Here is a 20,284-nt window from a genome sequence, read left to right as displayed (position 1 = left end):
TTCTTCTCTGTATTATTTTGTTTTATCTTAGAAACATGGTAGGGATAGAGTCAGCAGACTTATCTTTGGTTTTGTATTCTTTCCAAATTGATAATAATCCAGTAACTTTTTTTCTTTTTGCACCATGAAGTTGTTGAAATATTAATTTAAAAGAATGAATCAATTCTTAATTTCTTAATTGTTTAGAACCATTCGCTTTTGTGCTTTTGGAAATACAGGAAGTTTTATTTGACCAGTTTCTAGGCTTAGAAGTTAGTACTTCTGGGGCGCCTGGGTGGCTCAGTGGGTTAAGTAAGGGTCTGCCTTCGCCTCAGGTCATGACCCCAGGTTGGGATTGAGCCCCATGCCAGGCTCCCTGCTCAGAGGGGAGTTTGCTTCTCCCTCTCCCTTTTGCTTTTCCCTCTGCCTGCCGTTGCCCCTGCTTGTGCTTTTGCTTTCTCACTATCTCTTTCTCTGTGTCAAATAAATAAATAAAATCTTTAAAAAAAGTTCTTCTATTTTGTTGATCTAGTAAAGGGTTAGAATGATAATAAAGATAATAAAAATTAAAAGCAGTTGGGTGATTTTGTAAATAACAAGTGGAAACAACTTTATTAATTTTCATTTTCTTTTTATTAGACTTTCTGCATTATTTGCCTTTTATGGAAACACTAATTTCACATTTTTAAAATTTCCAGGTAACCTGGGTTTTTACTCCTGTAACAACTGAAATAACAAGTCTTGATACAGAGAATATAGATGACATTTTAAGTAAGTACCTTGATATTTTTAAAGTACGCTTCTTTATAAAGAGCTAGTTTATATACAAAGTTAAATCTCATTTACTAGAACAGTTGAGGAGCTGGCATTCTGATTAGCTTCATGGTTTCCTGAATTAACAAAGCACTTTTGGTTTTGATTTTTAGTAAAATTTCTTGAAACGTATAAGTCTCTTCTCCTGTGTTACAAATAAACTTTATCTTGTTATATTTCTTTGCCTTGTCCTAAATACCACTGTTACAAAGTATTTTGCTAGAGCTTACTTAAAGGCCAGCAGTTGCCACTGTGTGATACTAAACGTTCATATCTTAGGACACAGTCTGGAAATATTTTGTCTTTTTTAGCTTTTAACTAATTCACTGACTCTGATCTCTTTTATTGTCATTGGTTCAATTAAGTTAAATAAGTGTTTTACTGAATGCTTTGTTTGCTGACAGTGTGACTGTGGATACAGTTAACTTGGGGAGAGAAAACATTTCTGTTTTTAAAAGTAGTAGAGGGAAGGTGAACACATGGTTGATGGAAAATCATAATTTAGGAGATTTAAGAAAATGTGCAACACATAAACGATTTCTTTCTTCTTTTTTTAAAGCACTCCATTTCATCCACTGATGTAAGCCGAACTAAACCAAAAATAATAGAAGTAAAAGGAGTTATTCATTGAACAGCATATACAGTTTTGTGTTCTTGGAACTGGTTTTAAACGCTAAAAAGTCTGTCCCACATTATGGGATCTCTTTAGAGCAGTGGTTCTATAACTTTTAGCATGCATGAGTGCCCTGGAGGACTTATTAATATCCGTACTGCTAGGCCTGGTTCTAAGTTTCTAATAGAAACTGCTAGACTCCACCTGAGAATTTGCATTTCTGTAAGCTTCTACGTGCTGCTGGTACTTCTGGTCCAGGGAGTGCAGTTTGTGAACCGCTGCTTCAGAGTCAAGTAGCAAGTGGATAAAAAGTGCTTTGAAGGTAAAAAAGGAAGAAGAGAATTGAAACTCACAAATCATTCTCCTTTCATTTTTCAAATTCTAGAATATCCTTGTGCTTTATTTTTGTGAGTACTTGAGGAGTTTAGTTTCTCTGTATGAAGTTTAAGAAAAAGGAACAAATGTATCTTTCTCATGACTTCACATCCTCATATGCAAATGATACTGTTATTTTTGCAGCAAAGAAGAGCTGTTTAATGGACAGGAACCAGAAAATGTGCATGTTATGCAACATTCTTAGTTGTAGATTACTTGTTGCAAATAGCTGAGATATCTGAACTTTAGAAATAACTTAGTTACACAGGTCTGTTCTGTGAAATAGAATTTTCTTGCAGAGCCAATTCTCCATTATTCATGTATATGGGAGATCAAAAAATGGATTATTAAGGGGCACCTGGGTTGGTTAGTCAGTTGAGCATCTGGCTCCCTATTCCAGCTCGGGTAATTATCTCAGGTTTGTGAGATGGAGCCCTGCTTTGGGGGTCGCTTAAGATTTTTTCTCTCCTGGGGCGCCTGGGTGGCACAGCAGTTAAGCGTCTGCCTTCAGCTCAGGGCGTGATCCCGGCGTTATGGGATCGAGCCCCACATCAGGCTCCTCCGCTATGAGCCTGCTTCTTCCTCTCCCACTCCCCCTGCTTGTGTTCCCTCTCTCGCTGGCTGAGTCTGTCTCTGTCAAATAAATAAATAAAATCTTTAAATATATATATGTATATATATTCTTTCTCTCCTGCTCCCTCTACCCCCCATCCCTGCTCACAGTCGCTCGCTCTCTCTTAAGAAAAAAAAAAAAGAGGATTATTCAAATCCAGATCATTCCACCACTTTTAATGAGAATAGGCTATTTAGTAGGTTACTTTCCTGACCCGGGTTTGATTCCCATTTTGTTTTATATTCATTCAGTGAAGGTATAAAGATGGAAGATACAGAGAAAAGGATCAGGGGTTCCCACAAATTATATAACCTGTCCGTGACTCTGTGTGTGGGTTTCTGAGTGAGAAGTAACTTAATTGTTATTGTGTGTTTTTAGCAGGCCATTACATAAATGGGAAAAAGACCATGTTGAAAACCATATCTTTGATTATGTCAGTTATGTGGACACAATTAACTTAGATTGTTTGGTTTTTTTTTTCAATTTCAGACAATGCTGATGTTGCTTTAGTAAATTTTTATGCTGACTGGTAAGTAAGAATCTTATTTTTGTTTTTTTGCAGTAGGGAGGTGAAGTTGCATTGTTTAGGTTTTTTTTCTTTTATCTTGCTACATGTGAATTTTTCTTTGCTAGCAAGGGTGAAGGGGGAAGCCTTTTTCTTATGTGAGACAATATTCCATATGCAAAGTCAGTTAAGGGTCAGTCACAACGGGAGCGGCTTAATTTCATGATCGTTTGTATTTTAAGACAAAAATATATCTTGATTACATTATCCCACATCTTAAAAGCAGTAACAAAAACTCAAATCCATCCCTTCTCCCCTCAACGTGTCTCTGTCTCTGTCTCTCTCTCTCTCTCTCTCTCTCTCTCACACACACACACACACACACACACACTGCAATTCTTTATTTTTCCTGACTGAAAAAGTAGGGCTGTGTTTGGAGGTGAGGATGTGGGTGTGGCAAGTTTAGAAGGAAATATATTGTTGACACTTTTTAAACATGTATCTTCTATTTCTAGGAAGCCTTTACTCCTTCCCCTGTCTGAATCAGATTCTTGTCTTTTGTGTTCATATGGTACTGGATATCACTTTCTTTTTCTTACTACGTTGTTTTGTCTTTTATATTTGTGCAAACCAACATTGAGGGCAGAGATAATGTCTTACTCAGCCTTCCCAGCATCTAAAAACCAGGGCGTAAACATGTAGTAGATGTTAAAGAATGTTACATGGGGACAGGTAGAAGGGAGCTTGAGTTGGAGAGAAGTTCGAAACTCTCATATAATCCTTATTCCTAGATAGTCTATCTTATTTGACCCTGTAAGGCGTACTGCCTGCTGGTTGCCACCACCCTACTTCAGGCCACAGTCCAATTTACCTAGATTCCTGTGACGGGCTCCTTATTTATTTTCTGTACCTCAAGTCTTATGTGTCTCCATTCTGTTCTCTATAAATAAAGTAAGCCAGAGTGGTCTACCTAAAGTTCAAAGTGAATAAGGTTACACCTCATCTTAAAACCCTTAAATGGTGTTCCGTTAACTTTAGGTTTGAAGTCCCTTACCTTGGCCTACAAAGCGCCCAGTGACTTCAGACCTAAAGTTACCCTACCTCTACATCTTACTTCTTGCCTCTCTCCACTCCCACATTCTGTTCCAGTTGTACTGAACGTCTTTCAGTTTCTGTAATATTCTATACTGTTTCATCACTGTACCTTCACTCATGATTTCTCTGCCTGGATGGGTCACTCTTCTCTCACCCATTTATTTACATAGTTAAGTCTTAACTGTCTTTCAGATCTTAGATTAGATGCCACTTCCTCCAGGTCACCTTCGTGGATCAATATTCCTGCCCTATTCCAACCCTTTTTCTATCTTCTCATAACACCACATACTTAGCTCATCAGAAAACTTGTGTGCTGTAGTTTAGTTGCTGGCTACCGACTACAGCCTTAGCTTTAAGCAAAGTTACCGTAGCTGTCTTTTTTCAACATTAATCCCCAGGCACTCTGCACAGTACTTGGCCAATAAGTACAAAATGATGTTTACTGAATGAATGATGTATAGATATTTAAAGAACTTCAGTAAAACGTTTAAAATACACAGAGAAAATGCCATTTCTAAAATGTATAACCATGGTAGCATTTTCCAATGTAAATTGGGTTTGTCCGCATGTAACAGTAGCCACAAAATTGGGTATAAGATTATCTAGTCCAGTCCACTTTAAAAATAAAACTCAGACCCAGAGGAGTAAAATGTCTTCCCAAGGTTACCTGACAGAGTTGTGGCAGAGTTAAAACTAGAACATGGTTCTCTTGATTGAGGGATTTTGTGTGTTGTAAGAAAGAGAAATAGAATGTGCCATTGACCTTGTTGCAAAAGCTGAATTGGCAGTGTGGACTAATTGCAGTTACTTGGGAAAACATATTACCCAAAGACCACCTTGAGTTGTTGATGAATTAGTACTCTTTCATTCAACTGATAAAACTTACGTAATTGGCCATATGACATAGATTTATACCATGTGGCCTCAAAGGCTAGATTCTTAGTTCTGTTTGGAAGTTATGAATGTGGCACAGCTTAAGGAGGAATTTTCTAATAGATCTGCCTAAAAATACTGTTTGCCTCGAAGAGTAATGAGACATAGTAGGTACTTAATAATGCCGTTATGTGCCAGGCTCTTTATGTACATTGTTTTTAATGCTCAGAACTACCCTGCAGGTAGGTATTATAATTTCCATTTTAGGTTGAGGAAATTGAGGCTCAGAAAGGTCATATGGCTAGTAAGTGGTGGAACTGGGATTTAAACTCAGGTATGTCTGACTCCAAAGTGTATTCCCTGCCTCCTACTAGGTCATACCAGTAAGAATACTAGTGAGTACCCCCAAGTTGTGCCCACAAAGACTTCTGCCCATTTGGTTGATTTGTAAAGGGTGGATTCAAGCACTAGATTGGAAATTGAATTCAGATGACCCTTAAGGCCCTTTTAATAGATCTTTTGCTTTTGTTATGTTTTATAAATGTAACTTTCCATATGTATGGATACATGTGTATGAAGAGATGGTGATTTTGCCGTTGAACTTTTTTTTCATCTTTCCCATTCACCTTCTAGTATTCAAATTGATCCTATTTTAAACATGAACCTTGCTTAAATGCTTACTGGGCAGCAAACTGGACAATCCAGAAAGAAGGAGCCCCTAATATATGCCTTTACCTTGCCCTTAAGCCAGGAGCCTGTGCACTAATTCCTTACTAGGCCATATCCTAATTCTTCAAGAAACCGTTCATCAGTTCCTACCCTTTGCCTCCCCTGCCCTCCAGCACCCTATTTTCAGCAAACTGTAAGAAATTATAAACTTAAGTACCTGGGTGGCTTAGTCAGTTAAGCATCTGACTCTTGATTTCGGCTCAGGTCATGATCTCAGGGCTGTGAGATTGAGCCCTGTGTTGGGCTCTGCCCTGGGCACAGAGCCTGCTTAGGATTCTCTCCCTCTGTGCTTCATGCTGGTGCTCTCTTGCTCTGTCTAAAAAAAAAAAAAAAAGAAACTACAAACTTGCGGACCTAGCCTTTCCTGTTCCTCCATCCTATCAATTTAATCATTTAACAGACCTATTTGAAATGCTTATAAGAAAACATAGTCAAATAAGACATGGTCCCTGATGTCCACAGACCCCACCCACCTATCCCAGATGGGAGAGATTTAAGAATGCTAAAGAGGAAAGAGCCACTTGAAAGCAAGAGATTGAAGATACAGATTGTGTCTCCTTGATATATTCTAGGACATCTCCTTAGGAAGTCAGGTGAGTGGCTAGAGGAGGTATCTACAAAAAGAAATGAGGAGAAAGGATACGGTGTGCCCTTTCACAGGCTTTATCAGACTTTTGTTGAATTACACTTACTAGGTATGACCTAATCACCTGCAGAGTAAAGAATTCACAGGCTTCATTTAAGTAAATTCCTTGGTGGAAAAGGACTCTGGAAGCAATAGAGCAATTATAGTTGTGTTTTGTCTTGTTTGTTAACAAATAGTACCTTTTTCATACAAGAATGGCTGTTCTAATCCAGCTGGCTATGTGCTGATTCTGATGATTCTTCTCTTTCTTATCAGGTCCCTTTAATGACCTAAAACATATTTGTGAGATAGTTGGCCTGATTAAGGGATAGTCAGAATTAGCAATATCAAGTTTCTGGAATATTGTAGGGTTTGTGCCCCTTTTTTAAAAGTAAAGACAGAACAAACATAAACAACAAAGGAAACATGACTAGGGAGTCTTGTTTAGGAATTGCACATTTTCTCTCCTGAACTTAATATATTTAATATGTTTGTAGATACGAAAGCCTATTTTAACCAGGGGTAAATTTTGAGGGGGAGCATTATATTGAAGCTATATATTCTTTTCATGCAGCTTATTTACTTAGTATACTAACTTGCCTATGAAATTTGATAGACCTAGCCAGGTGAATCAGTCTAGTATTTGCAATAAACTTACCCTCTTAAAGATTTTGTGTAATAGTCTAAAAATATGTTCATTATTTAGAGAAAGCTGATTTCTTTTATAAATTCCCAAGTCTTAGTAGTTGCAAGTCCAAGTGGATACATCCTAAGGGCTTAGATCAGACTTGTTTGTTGGCCTTTGTGAGAGATCCTTAGCTCTGTGCTTTATTATACTGACCATTTTCTTAAGGTGCAAAAAGCCAAAATCTCTTAATTGTACAGTCTGAATTAGAATAGTCTTTGAATTCAAAACTGTCTTCATCTTCAATGAATGACATCCAGGTCCATGACTAAATTAACTGTGCGATTGCCTCAAAAGCTGTTTATTGTGCATATACTACAGATCGATGGATAATAACTGAAATAGGAATTTATTGCTTCTGCTTTTCAGTTTTAATTGGTATCCTTCTTTGTGCATAGGTGTCGTTTCAGCCAAATGTTGCATCCAATTTTTGAGGAAGCTTCTAATGTCATTAAGGAAGAATATCCAAATGAAAATCAAGTAGTGTTTGCCAGAGTTGATTGTGATCAGCACTGTAAGTACCTCAGTAGGAAGTCTGGAAGAAATTGTCCCATCCCCCCCTCTCCTGCACGCACGCGCGCGCGCACACACACACACACTCACTCCCTCTCTCTCTCTCTTTTCTTTTTTAATGCTAAAAAATGTTCTGTTTTAGGTGGAAGGTTCTAGTGAGTTTGGTTCAATGTTAGTATTTAATCTTTATGTACTTATAATACTATTTTGCATTTTGTCTGCAAAGTAATTTTTTAAATTAGAATATAGTAGAATAAGCATATAGGTAGTAAATCATAACTAGCAATGTTTTCTGTCAAAGCAAATACCAAAATCAATAAATAAAATTGAAATAAAATTTTAGGAAAAAATGGATTTCTGTTAGTTTTAGAATCCTACAAAAATACCATTTGTAGTCATTGCAGATAAAACTATCTCAGATTTTTGCGTTTCTGTTATTTAAAAGATTCCACTAAAATTGGCTTAGGCTGTCTTTAAGATGTAATTAGCTGTAGTTACAGATTGTAGTTATTGAGAGTGTTGGGAAACTTAGGTGAGACTCACTTATAGTCCGGCCTCTTGGATTTCACTGTTCCTGGCAGAGCATGGTTTTCTGTATCCGTGACAGATCTCGCTAACTTGAGCTAGTGAGCTTGCAGTGGTGTTTGCTCTCCTGGGTGCATCCATCACACGTGGACTCTCCTCTCTCGTGGTACCAGACTCGCTGTGTTGTGTAGCTCTGGTTCATTGTGTGTTAGTTGTCTCACCCATTGCAATGTCAGTTCTTCAAAGACAGGAACTTTTTTCTTTTTGTTTTTTTTAATTCTCCCTTTTAAGTAGAGACGAAACTACTCATTAATCTTTGAATCTCATGCATCTGACAGTTCCTGGGAAACAGAGACTGCTCGTTAAAAGCTTGTTGCATTGAGTTACTGGCGAGTTGGCCTCAATACAAAACTCTCCATTCTGCAAATTTCCTATCCTTTGCCCTTAGCCTGATAATTAGAATTAGTGTGTGTGTGTGCGTGTGCGTGTGTACACTGAGTTTTCATTTTACTGATAAAAAATGGAAATAAAGTGACTTAACCAGTGTCAGACAGCTTAACATCTAGTCAAACCAGTTAGAATCCAGATCTCCTGACCAAATACCTTCACAGACCTATTAGCTTCTTTTCTGTTCAGTTTAACAAACATTTGGGGGATTTACTGGTGCAGAAATGGCTAACAGCAAAACATTTCAGTATTTTACAAACCGTAGCCCTCATTTCTGCCTATTGAGATTCATAACTAGATAGGATGAAGGGAGCAGTAAAAGGTTGTCAGTACAATCATGTACTGCATTTTCACACTGCACTCGGGATCTTTCCTCCCACTTTTCACTGACAGACATGGTGTTTTTGCTGTGGGCTGTCATTTCACATCTATTTTTTATGTATTTAATTAGACATTACAGCACAGATAGTAGTCCCTAACTTTGAATTTGGACCATAAAATCTGAAATTGTGCTCTCAAACTTACAGTCATTGGGAAGAAAAATTTACTATTGTTGAACCATAAGTATCATTTATTCTGATTTTTAAGCAGATTAACTTAATTTTGAGATAGATCTGACATTACTACCATTAATCAGGCTCTCTTTTTATGGGAGTAAACAGCCATAGTTCAGATGCTTTTTGATCCACAAGAGAGATCTACAAAATTAATTTTTTACTAATGAAAGTTACATCTGAGACATTGTGTCTTCTCCTTAAATATTTTATTCCTTCTATGTAATCCTTTACTTTTTAAAAGTGACATTATGAAATTCTTATTGGTGACTTAGAGATTGCAATCTTACAGTCTTCAGAGATTATAAGACGGAGTGGTCCCTGGGTCCCACTCCTTATATGCCAGTTGGAATGTAGAAGCTTTGAACTGGGAGGACCTTAAGAATCCTATGGTCTGGGGAGAAATGTCTGTTAGGCAGGTGGTTCTTTGGTTGGATTTGTTTCTTTTTAAAAAGAGATGTACTGAGATATAATTAAGATAAACTGCACAAGTTTAAATTATACAATTTAATGTTTGACACATGTTACACACCTGTGAAGCCATCACCACAATCGAGGTACTAGCATATCTATCATTCCCCAGATAGTACTTGTTCCCTTTTGTGGTCCCTTTCTTCCCCTATCAGTCCCAGGGGACCATGGAACTGCTTTTTGTTGTAGAGATTAGTTTGCATTTGCTAGGATTTTATATAAGTGGGATCATATACTGTGTTGTGTGTGTATGTATATGTGTGTGTGTGATGGTGTTTTCTCACTCAGCCTGGTTATTTTGAGATGATTGCACATATCATTCGTTGTTACTACTGAGTGGCATTCTGTTGTATGGCTGTGCACCACAATTAGTTTATACACCTACTGACAGTTGGGGTGTTGCCATTTTGGGCCTGTTACAAATAAAGCTGCTATAGACATTTAGGTACAACTCTTTGTACATATACTTTCATATTTTCTGGGCAAATACTTAGCTGTGAAATACCTGGGTCATAGGTTAGTTTATATTTAACTTTTTAATGAACTGCGAAACTGCTTTCCAAAGTATTTGTACTGTTTTACGTCTCTACTAGCAGAGTAGATGCATTCCAGTTGTTCGATATTCTTGCCAACACTTGGTATGGTCAGTCTATTTAATTTAACATGGCTGTTAAATTATGAAGAGGCATAATAATTTCTTACTGGGTTTGAGAGCCCTTTCTATATTATGAGTGTAAGTTCTTTTTCAGATGTATAATTTGCAAATATTTCCTCTCATTCCACTCTTTTAAGAGTATCTTTCTTTTTAATTGCGGTAAAATCCACAGAACATAAAATTTGCCGTTGTTACCATTTTTAATTGTACAGTTTTGTAGCTTTAAGTATATTCATGTTGCTGCGCAACCAGTCTCCAGAACTTCATCTTGTAAAACTGAAACATATGCTTATTAAACAACTCCCCATTTCCCCCTTCCCCAGCTCCTAGCAACCACCATTTTACTTTTTATTTCTATGAATTTGATGATTCTAAATACCTCATGTAAGTGGAAACACACAGTATTTGTTTTTGTGTCTGGCTTATTTCACTTAGCATAATGTTAATGCCCTCAAAGTTCACCCATGTTGTAGCATGTGTCAGAATTTCCTTCCGTTTTAAGGCTGAATAGTATTCCATTGTATGTGTACGCCACATTTTGTACACCCATTCATCTGTTGGTGGACACTTGCGTTATTTCCACCTCTTGGCTATTGTGAATAATGCTATGAAATACCTCTTCGAGGCTTTGCTTTCAGTTCTTTTGGATATAAACCCAGAAGGAGAATTGCTGAATCATATGGTAATTAAATTTTTTAATTTTTGAGGAACCTTCGCCATACTATTTTTCCCCAGTAGCTATCCCAATTTTACATTCCCACCAGCAGTGGACAAGGGTTCCAATTTTCTCCACATCCTTGCCAACACTTGTTATTTTCTGTTTTTGTGATCATAGCTATCCTAAAGGGTGTGAAGTGCTACTTCGTCCCGGTTTTGCTTTGCGTTTCCCTGATTAGTAATGTTGCGGCTCTTTTCCTATGCATGTTGTCTATTTGTATATCTTCTTTAGAGAAATCTGTATGAGGCCTTTGCCCTGTTTTTAATCAGGTGATTTTTTTGTTGTTAAGTCATAGAAGTTCTTTATGTATTCTGGATATTAACCCCTTATCAGATAAATGATTTGCAGTTATTTTCTCCCATTCTGTAGGTTGCCTTTTCACTCTGTTGATTATGCCCTTTGCACAGAAGTTTTAAATTTTGATGTCCAGTTTATCTGTTTTGACATTTGTCGCCTGTGCTTTTGGGGTCCTAGCCAAGAAATCATTGCAGATCCAATGTTCTGGAACTCTTCTACGTTTTCTTCTTAGAGCATTACAGTGTAGGTTGTATGTTTAGTTTTTTATCCATTTTGAGTTATTTTTGTATAGAGTACAACATAAGAATCCAATTTCATTCTTTTGCATGTGGACATCCAGTTTTCCTAACACTGTTTGTTGATGACACTGTCCTCTCCCTATTGAATGATCTTGGTACCCTTTGTCAAAAAACATTTGACCACACGTGTGAGGGTTTTTTTCTGGGTTCTCTGTTCTGTTCCATTTGTCTGTATGTCTGTCTTTATGCCAGTACCACAATTTTTTGATGACTGTTGCTTTATAATAAGTTTTGAGGGTGGGAAGTGTGAGACCTCCAATTCTGTTGAGCGTGTCTTTTGAAAGCCGTATATTCTTAATTTGACAAAGTCCAACTTATTTTAAAAGTGGATTATGCTTTTGATGCTGTATCTAAGAGATCTTTGCCTCACCCAGGATCACAAAGATTTTCTGATATGTTTGCTTTCATAAATTTCATAGTATAAAGTTTTACATTTTGCTCTGTGATCCACCTGGAGTTAATTTTTACATGTGGCACAATGTATGGATTGGAGTTCATTTTCTTGCATATAGTTATCAAGCTGTTCTGATATTATTTGTTGAAAGGACTGTTCTTTCTTCATTGACTGCATCTTCTTCAAAATCAACTGACCATATAGGTGTGGCTCTATTTCTAGTCTGTCTATTCTGTACTGTTGATGTGTTTGTCTGTGACTGATTTGTCTGCATTTCTACCAGTACCAAACTTTTTAGATTACTGTAGCTTTATAATAAGTCTTGAAGTCAGTAGTATATAAATCTTCCAACTCGGTACTTTTTTTCAAAGTGGTTTTGCTATTTTAGTTGCTTTGGATTTCTGTATGACTTTTAGAATTGACTTGTTAATTTCTAACCAAAGTGAGGGGGAAAAGTTGCAAAGATAATACAGAGAGTCTCTTATAGTCCTTGCCCAGTTTACCCTAATGTTGATATAATACATTACTATGGTACATTTGTTACAACTGAGAAACTAACACTGGTATATTACTATTGGCTAAACTGTAGACTTTATTCAGATTTCATCACTGGTTCTACTCATGTCCTTTTTCTGTCCTAAGATCCAGGATCTTGCATTTAGATATCAGGTGTTCTTGACAGTTGACAATTTTGAGGAGTTTTGGTCAGGTATTTTGTAAAATATCCTCATTTTGGGTTTGTCTGGTGTTTTTTCTTAAGTCTTACACAAATTTGTGAAATCTGTCCCTAAGTATTTCTTTTTTTTTTTTGGTGCTATTATAAATGGCATTGATTTTTAAATTTTAATTTCTGATTATTCATTATTAGAAATACAACTGATTTTTGTATATTGATCTTATATCCTGGTACTTAATAATTCTAATAGGTTTTATGTAAATACAGTAGGATTTTCTACATAGAGAATTATGTTATATGCAAATGAAAAGTTTTACTTTTGGTGGTCTTTATATCCTTGCAGTATTCTTTTTAGGAAGTATACCAAAGTATACTTTGGTAGTATACTTTGAAGTATACCTTGCTGCTTTAGTATTAATTTCTCTGAGGTAGAAGATCTATACAAAGCTTTCTAGCATAGGGAGAAGGTGACCTCAGACTGAAGATACCATCCTGTCCACATTTGTCTTGTTCTTATTAATTACCTTCTGGCATTGTGGCAACCTACTCTCTCCTGCCTTCTGATACTTTAGTCTGTCTGTCTTGCTTCTGATGCACTGTGTCACCCAGACTTTCCATCCAAAGTAAGAGTGTTATTTCTTGGAAAAGTTCCTGTAAAAAGTTTCTAGTCATATTGCCAGGAAAAAACTATGTATGTAGTGTTCACTTGGATTTAGACAAGCTCTTACACACATTATTTTCATTATCTTCACCACATCCCCTTGAGTCAGGTAGTGTTATTCATTCATCCAACAAAGAGTTTTTTGTATATGTGTGTGTGTGTGTGTATATATGCACACACACATCTCCATCCCTTGTCATGCAATATGTGTAGGTCCTAGACATAGCAATGAACCAGATATACCCAGGAAGGCAAGAGCAGTAAATACACAGTTGTGAGAACTGCTCTGAAGAGAAGTGTTGGAGGCTATGAGATAAAAGAGATCTGACTTAGTCTGGGGGGTAGAGAAGGCCTTTCTGAGACAATGCTGCAAGGCCTGAAGACAGACTAGGAGTTTTTAAAGGAAGTAGGGGAAGAAGAGTATTTTAGGCAGAAGAAAGAGTAGATGTGAAGTTTCTGAGGTGGGAATGAACACTAGACTTTCAGAGAGCAGGAGTATGTGATCATTTTACAGATGAAGACACTGAAAGACCTAGAGGGGCTGAGTGATTTGCTAGGGTTTCAGAGTAACCAGGCAGCCAGACTGGAGCCCAGGAGGATACAGCTTGTACCAGGAAGCTTGAGTATTTTGAAGGTCAAAATAAAGTAATTTAAATTGGATTTCTCATAGAAACTGAGAATTTACCCAATTTCTATATAAAAACGACTGAAAATGTTTGTTACAAATTATATTATAGTCTGTTTAAATTATCTCCAATGGGTCAGTGTATAAACAAAAATGAAATTACGTGTTGTATGTGATATTATTATTTCTATCTCATGTGGCCCAGCCTCCACTAAGGTAGAATTCTCTGTCCTAATACCAGAAGCCCACTGTTTACCAAAGTTATATACAGTTGGACAAGTTACTTAAAAAAAAATCACTGTACTTGAGTCAGCACTTGCCATAAACAGTGTGCGTGTGTGTGTGTGTGTGTGTGTGTGTGGTGAGAAAGGAAAATCTGATAACCAGGTGTGATAAAGTGTTAAATCTAGGTGAGGGTATACAGGTGCTCATTATATTGCTTTTTCATATTTTATATAAGTTGGAAATTTTTCAAAATACAAAGTTGGTATAAAAAGTCTCTGAACCTGGGGCACCTGGGTGGCTCAGTCCGTTAAGTGTCTGCCTTCAGTTCAGGTCGTGATCTTGGGGTCCTGGGATGAAGCCCCGTGTCAGGCTCCCTGCTCAGCGGGGGACTTGCTTCTCCCTCTCCCTCTGACCCTCCCCCTGCTTGTGTGCATTCTCTCTCTCTCTCTCAAATAAATAAAAAATCTTTTTAAAAAAGTCTCTGAACCTGTACTTCATCTTTGGTTAAGAAAAGAGCAGGAAGGGAGTATCTTGTTGCTTAAGAGCTTTTGAGAAAATGTGTGTGGAAGAAGCTTGAAATCTGTACAGATATGCTGTGATATTGTTAATTGTAATCTCTGTTTATTTTCACTGTTATAAATGACCTTCAGCGTAAGCATTGAATTAAAAAGAATTTTCTTGAATAGACTTTTCCTGGCATTTTGAGGACTACTTAGAGCCACTTGATGACTTCCGGAAACACCAGAAGAAGAAGAACATAGTTCTTCTGGTGGCTGTCAGAATTTTTCAGTATAAACCTCCTGTGAACAGGTCTGGCAGTTGAGGCCATTTTGTTGGTCCTGAAACTGCCTTCTTTCATGAGTCGCCATCTCCTGGGCGTGAGCATGTCTGTCCCTCCACCCAGTGTCATGGGAGGTGGATGTGCCTTTGTGAATAGTTTCCCATTACCAGGTGGCACTTATGCCCGTCATACAAGGATGGCTTAATATTAAGAAATAGAGTAAATCCCCACCAGTAGGTAAATAAAACCAGCTTATCAATATATGCTGAAAGACTTGACAAAACCCAACATAGGTTCTTGGAAGAAATTAATGTGGCAAAATGTATAAATCAACCTTGGCTTGCATTGAATTTTTTAAAACTTTAATGACTATTTTATTGCTTCCTAGTGTGTTGCAAACTTGAATTGAAGTGTGACCCGTATCTGAATTTAGTTGTGAAATCTGTCTATCTTAGCCATAAGTTTTGTATATTGTCTTGCATTTGGGAATTTCTTCCAATGCTGTTACAGTTTTTTTTCTTTTCTTTATCAGCCCTGTTTAAGAATTAAGGATGAGGGGTGCCTGGGTGGCTCAGTCAGTTAAGCAGCTGACTCTTGATTTCGTTTCAGATCATGATCTCAGGGTCATGGGAGCAAGCCCCACATCAGGCTCCACACTGGGCGTGGAGTGTGCTTGAGATTCTCTTTCCCTCTCCCTCAACCCCTCCCCCTGCTCACACTTTCTCTCAAATAAATAAGTAAATCTTAAAAAAAAAAAAAAAAGAATTAAGGATGAGATGAGACTATAAGGTCAAAAAGCCAACAATTATATAACAATATTAAAATGTAATAGCTCTAATTTTCATAAAACATTCCAAGTGAGTATTTTCGAAGTAGTCCCTTCAGGGAGGAAATGCATGTACTCATTCCTTAGAACGTGTTGGAAATCCTTTGGGAGTTGTCCTCTACGCCACTTTCCTAGTTGGTCAGGAAAGCCCGTCTGCATGCACAGCCACAGAACACCCTTCTTTGGTTTGCTGCCTGCATTTCCTTCTGTCTCCCTCCTCCCCCTATCAGCATCCCGTGGACTGCTTTCTGCCCTACCTTGACCTGACTTCTTTATATGCCCTTCCTAGGACTCGCTTTGTTCAAACATTCAGCTAAATAGGCCAAGAACCTAGAACAGGAGAAAGAAAAAAGGCGAAGGTAGATATAACAGACTAATTTCACCCAGTCGGCCCTTTTGCTTCTATGTATGAGCTACATGCAGCAACTTTGATCCCCCTCCTGTCTCCTGACCTCTCTTCCCACCAAAAAAAGGAGGCGGGGTAGGAACTATGGAAATAGAATTTTGAACTCAGACTGACACTAGAGTGTCATCAGGAAGCTTCCAGTGTTTTAAGCTTAGGTGTATATTTTGAAACCCCAGTGTAAAGCTCATAGCTTAAATAACCCTCATTTTAGGATTAAAATTTAGTTCACTTTCTGAGCCCCTGAATTCTCCATTTGTTGCATTTAAAGTAGGGAACAAAGTAGGAGGAGAGAATTAGAAGGAAGAGAAAAAGGAAAAAGGAAGTCAGGGCAATTAAAGAGAATCAAGAGGTGGAATGTTGTGGAACAACCTGTTCCCCACCTGCCGGGCATTTATGTCTGAGTTCTGATGGCAGCAGAACACGTGTCCTCACTCACCCTGCACAGGACTCGGATGTCCAACTTCTTGCATGTCACAGATCTGACAGTCACCCTTTTCGCTTCTCCTGTCCGGGAGGGGTGTGGGTTCCTACAAGGAATCTCCACATGTCTGGTGAAGATATATTTATTGCTGACTTATTATAGAGGGTTTCTCTTACACTGTACTTAGGGAATCCACACTGGTACATCTTTTTGGTACATGTAATATGTATTAAAAGTTTTATGAATTTCATTTAAGATTCTAGCCTGTGGAAGCAATTAATCTCAGCAGTAATCGTAATAGTAATGATGATAATAATAATGATAAAATGTTAACTCTGTAATTGCAGGGACCTTGTCTTTTTACCCTTGTGTCCCCAGCACTGGAAGGGTGTCTAGCTCGAAGGAGGTGCACCATTATAGCTGTTGAACAGATGAATGGATAGATGTTATGAGTAGTAACCAGCATTTATGAACTGTTAGTTTTGTAGGTACTCCATTAAGTACTTCAAATGGGTTATCTCATCTCCCAACAATACAATAAGTATTTTCTGCAATATTTCATCAAATCTAATTTGTCATTGGTTATAAGGCACACTTTTATCTGTAACTGAAAAAAACTAAGAAAAATTGAACTACAACACAATGCTTTCACTTAGAATTTTTATCATGAGAACTGTTTTAGACTTAGAGATGTTTTTGTCATATCATTAGTGTGTGTACCTAAAAAGGGAAATAAATTTGTTAAGTAATCCTGAAACAATTTCACATTCAGAATCTGACTGTAGTAATCACTTTCCAATTCTGAGTCATTGATTTTTGTGTTTTTCTACATAATATTGACTTCTGTGCCATTAAGAGTGTTGGTAATGCTCTTGGTTAAAGAGCGCTCTTCTGCTCTTTCTAGGATTTTCTTCCAAGCTGCTCATACCCATTCTGCAAATATTGATGCTGGCGCTTAACTATTTGACTAACCTCAGAGTTTATTTTTTTCTCCATGGAAACATATCACTGCTTGTTAAGCAACTTTTATTCAAAGTCAGCAAGATATAATCAAAATTTTGGGGTTCCTGGGTGGTTTAGTCAGTTGAGAGCTGACTCTTGATTTTGGCTCAGGTCATGATCTCAGATTGAGCCCCGCGTTGGGCTCTGTGCTCAGTGGGGAGTCTGCTTGAGGATTCTTGCTCCCTCTGCCCCTTGCACTCTTTCAAATAAATAAATCTTTGGAAAAAAATGTTACCACTGGTTTTCCCCAGTGTTGGTTGGATTACAAATGGTTCTTGTTTTCTTCTTCATAATTGTCTTTGTTTTCCAAAATTCCTACACATACACACATTTAAACTTGCCTTCACTTCAGCTGTCGATCTTGGTCTCCCTTTACCTCACCTTCTGTGTCCTCCTTGTGTGGCGAGTTTGAAGTCGAATTCACTCTCCCTGGTGGTCATGCTGCCTTAGATGTGGAAAGTCCCATCAATCTGCCCCTGGTGGGACCAGGATCTCTGCTGACCTCCAGTGGCTCTAGGGTGCATGGCATGCAGCTGGAGACATTTCATACGTTATTTGCTGGGAAGTGCAGACTTTCACACTCCTGCCAGCATTTTTGGAAAGTACTTTGTGATTGTCCTTGAACTACGCAGCACTTGCTCCCAGATACCACAGTTAGTCTTACCTGCGTGCCTTCCGGTACAGCTTGAAACTTCCATAGTGGAAATTGAGAAGCTTTTATAAGAGCTATATGTAAATGAGGCATTAAGAATAAGAAAATAATTATAGACAACACCATTGCATTAAAAACAGACTTGCTAAGAGACTAGATCTTAATTATTCTCACCATAAAAAGTGATAATACATGAAGTGATAAGGTGCTAGCTCATGCCACACAATATATAAGTAAATGTATCAGAGCAACATGTTGTATACCTTAAACTACACAGTGTTATATATGTCAAATATATTTCAATTAAAAAAGTATAAAAAAAAAGAAGACAAAGAATTCATGTGCACAAAACAGAACTTGGACGCCCAGGTTTAGCCTGAGTCCTGAGTAAGCTTTGAGGCTTTGTTTATGATTTTTCTGTTTAGGGTTTTATTTTGTTGTGGTGTTTTGTTGTTGTTTTACCCTCATTGTGAGGAAGGCATGGTTTGGGAATGAAAAAAGGTACAGAGGCAGCAGTGGCCCTCATCCCTGAACCAGAAGAACTGTAAGACCTTCCTGTTGAAATCATCTGCCGTAGGTAATCACAGTGGGATGATGCATTGCTGAGACAGGAGCGGGAGGCAGTTTCCCCATGTGGAACCCTGCTGGGCATGAGTGAGGAGGGTGGGTGGGCGGGCAGGCAGAACCCATCAAAGGAAAGTAAGTGACCATTGAAGCAAAAGTACATGCTAATTTTCTAATCAGTGAGCTGTTAACCTTCTGAAATTTATAATTCCTTTGACATGCATTTTAACATTTGATCCATCCAGTTAATTAAAAAAAACATTTATTATACCCCTTAAATCACTCTTTGTTATATTGTCAAAATGTCACATTGTAATTATCTTAAAATCAGTTTTTGACCAAAGCCTGTAAAAAGTCACCTTTTGTCTGAGATTATTGATCAATGTAATTTTAAGGTTTTTGCTTCTTAATAATTAAAAGCCACCTCATTATGCAGCACACCTGCTGCCACGATGTTTGAGAATTAAGCAGGCAAGTATCTATTCCTCTAATAGTCTTCATGTATTATTTAATCTGTTTCTATCCATAACTAGAATTTTAAGGCAACCTAAGGGTTGTAATGTTAAAGTTTGTAAACAGACTCTTGTTATTTCTGCCAGGACTGTTGCAGTAGCTTCCTTACTAGTCTCCCTGATTCTCCCTGATTTACCGCCAGGTGAATATTTTTAAAGCCCCGTTCTACTGCTTCAGTGGCTGCTTATCACATATCAGGTAAAATTCAAACTCCATTAACGTAGAATTTAAGACTCTCTGGAGTCCACCTGTAGCCTTATTTATTTTACTTCTGGTTTATGCATGTTTGCTGTCAGCACACTGTTTTCCCATTATGCCCACTAATCTAAGAAAGTTAATTACTCCAGCAGTGTCTCTTACTGTCCATGTTTGTACTGATCCTTAGGCCACAAGTAGAAAATGGATATTTCTAGTTAGACTAGTTCCTTTCTAAATGGGTCTGCGTCATAAACTTTCTGCCAAATCCTTTGGGGATTAGAAAAATTGAGTGGCTTTTCTGCTGGAAAATTAGGCACCAGCTAGGCTAGTTTAGCCTTATTAACATCGAATGTGTACCTGAATTGGACTTAGTAGGAATATTTTCCCTTTGTAGGGCTTGATATTAATGAATTTAAGAACTTTTAATTATTATTTTGCCAATAGATGGGCAGAATGTTATCTGGTAGTTTTAATTTGTAACCTCTTGATTACAGAGGAGCATGTTTTTTACATGTTTACTTGGCCATCTGTGTTTCTTTTATAAATCAACTGATACTTTTAGCCCATTTATCTTTCTGGTGGTCCTTTGTTAATGTTTTTTATGTATTCCGAATATTATTAATTTGTCTCTAATATATGGCACAGGTATCTTCCTTCCAGTTTGTCTTAAAAACTCATGGTGTTCTTCAACATCTATGTGCTTCTTTGCCTATACAGCTTCAAAATCTGGCAAACATCTTGGTTACGTGTTTGGTGCCGATGCAGGCCTTTTCCACAAATACACATTGTTTCCTAAGCACTGCAAGGCTGTGGGGGATGTTACTCTGTTTTTCTGGCCCAGCCTTCAGCTTCCTATGCCACCCATGCATTTAGTAATGTCCTCTGGGGAGAGCTTCCTGTGTGTCTCAGCGTCCTTCCAATCCCCTCTCCCAGACCAGGTGACTATGAAAAGTTTT

At 37.7% G+C, this 20,284-nt stretch overlaps 1 protein-coding gene across 1 annotated transcript in view; it reads left to right on the top strand.

Annotated features, from left to right (window-relative positions):
- The window catches only part of ERP44 (endoplasmic reticulum protein 44), a 91,371-nt gene that overhangs the window by 33,687 nt on the left and 37,400 nt on the right, over positions 1 to 20,284 (top strand). Inside the window, exons 2-4 of the mRNA XM_026506137.4 lie at positions 678 to 750; positions 2,883 to 2,922; positions 7,304 to 7,419. Of these exons, the coding sequence (XP_026361922.2) occupies positions 678 to 750; positions 2,883 to 2,922; positions 7,304 to 7,419 (229 nt within the window). The remainder of the gene's footprint in view (positions 1 to 677; positions 751 to 2,882; positions 2,923 to 7,303; positions 7,420 to 20,284) is intronic.

Source organism: Ursus arctos, unplaced genomic scaffold (assembly GCF_023065955.2).
Source record: "Ursus arctos isolate Adak ecotype North America unplaced genomic scaffold, UrsArc2.0 scaffold_18, whole genome shotgun sequence".
Classification (NCBI taxonomy): Eukaryota; Metazoa; Chordata; class Mammalia; order Carnivora; family Ursidae; genus Ursus; species Ursus arctos.
The sequence above is the reverse complement of the archived record's forward strand: the minus strand, read 5'-3'. Positions and strand labels throughout refer to the sequence as shown.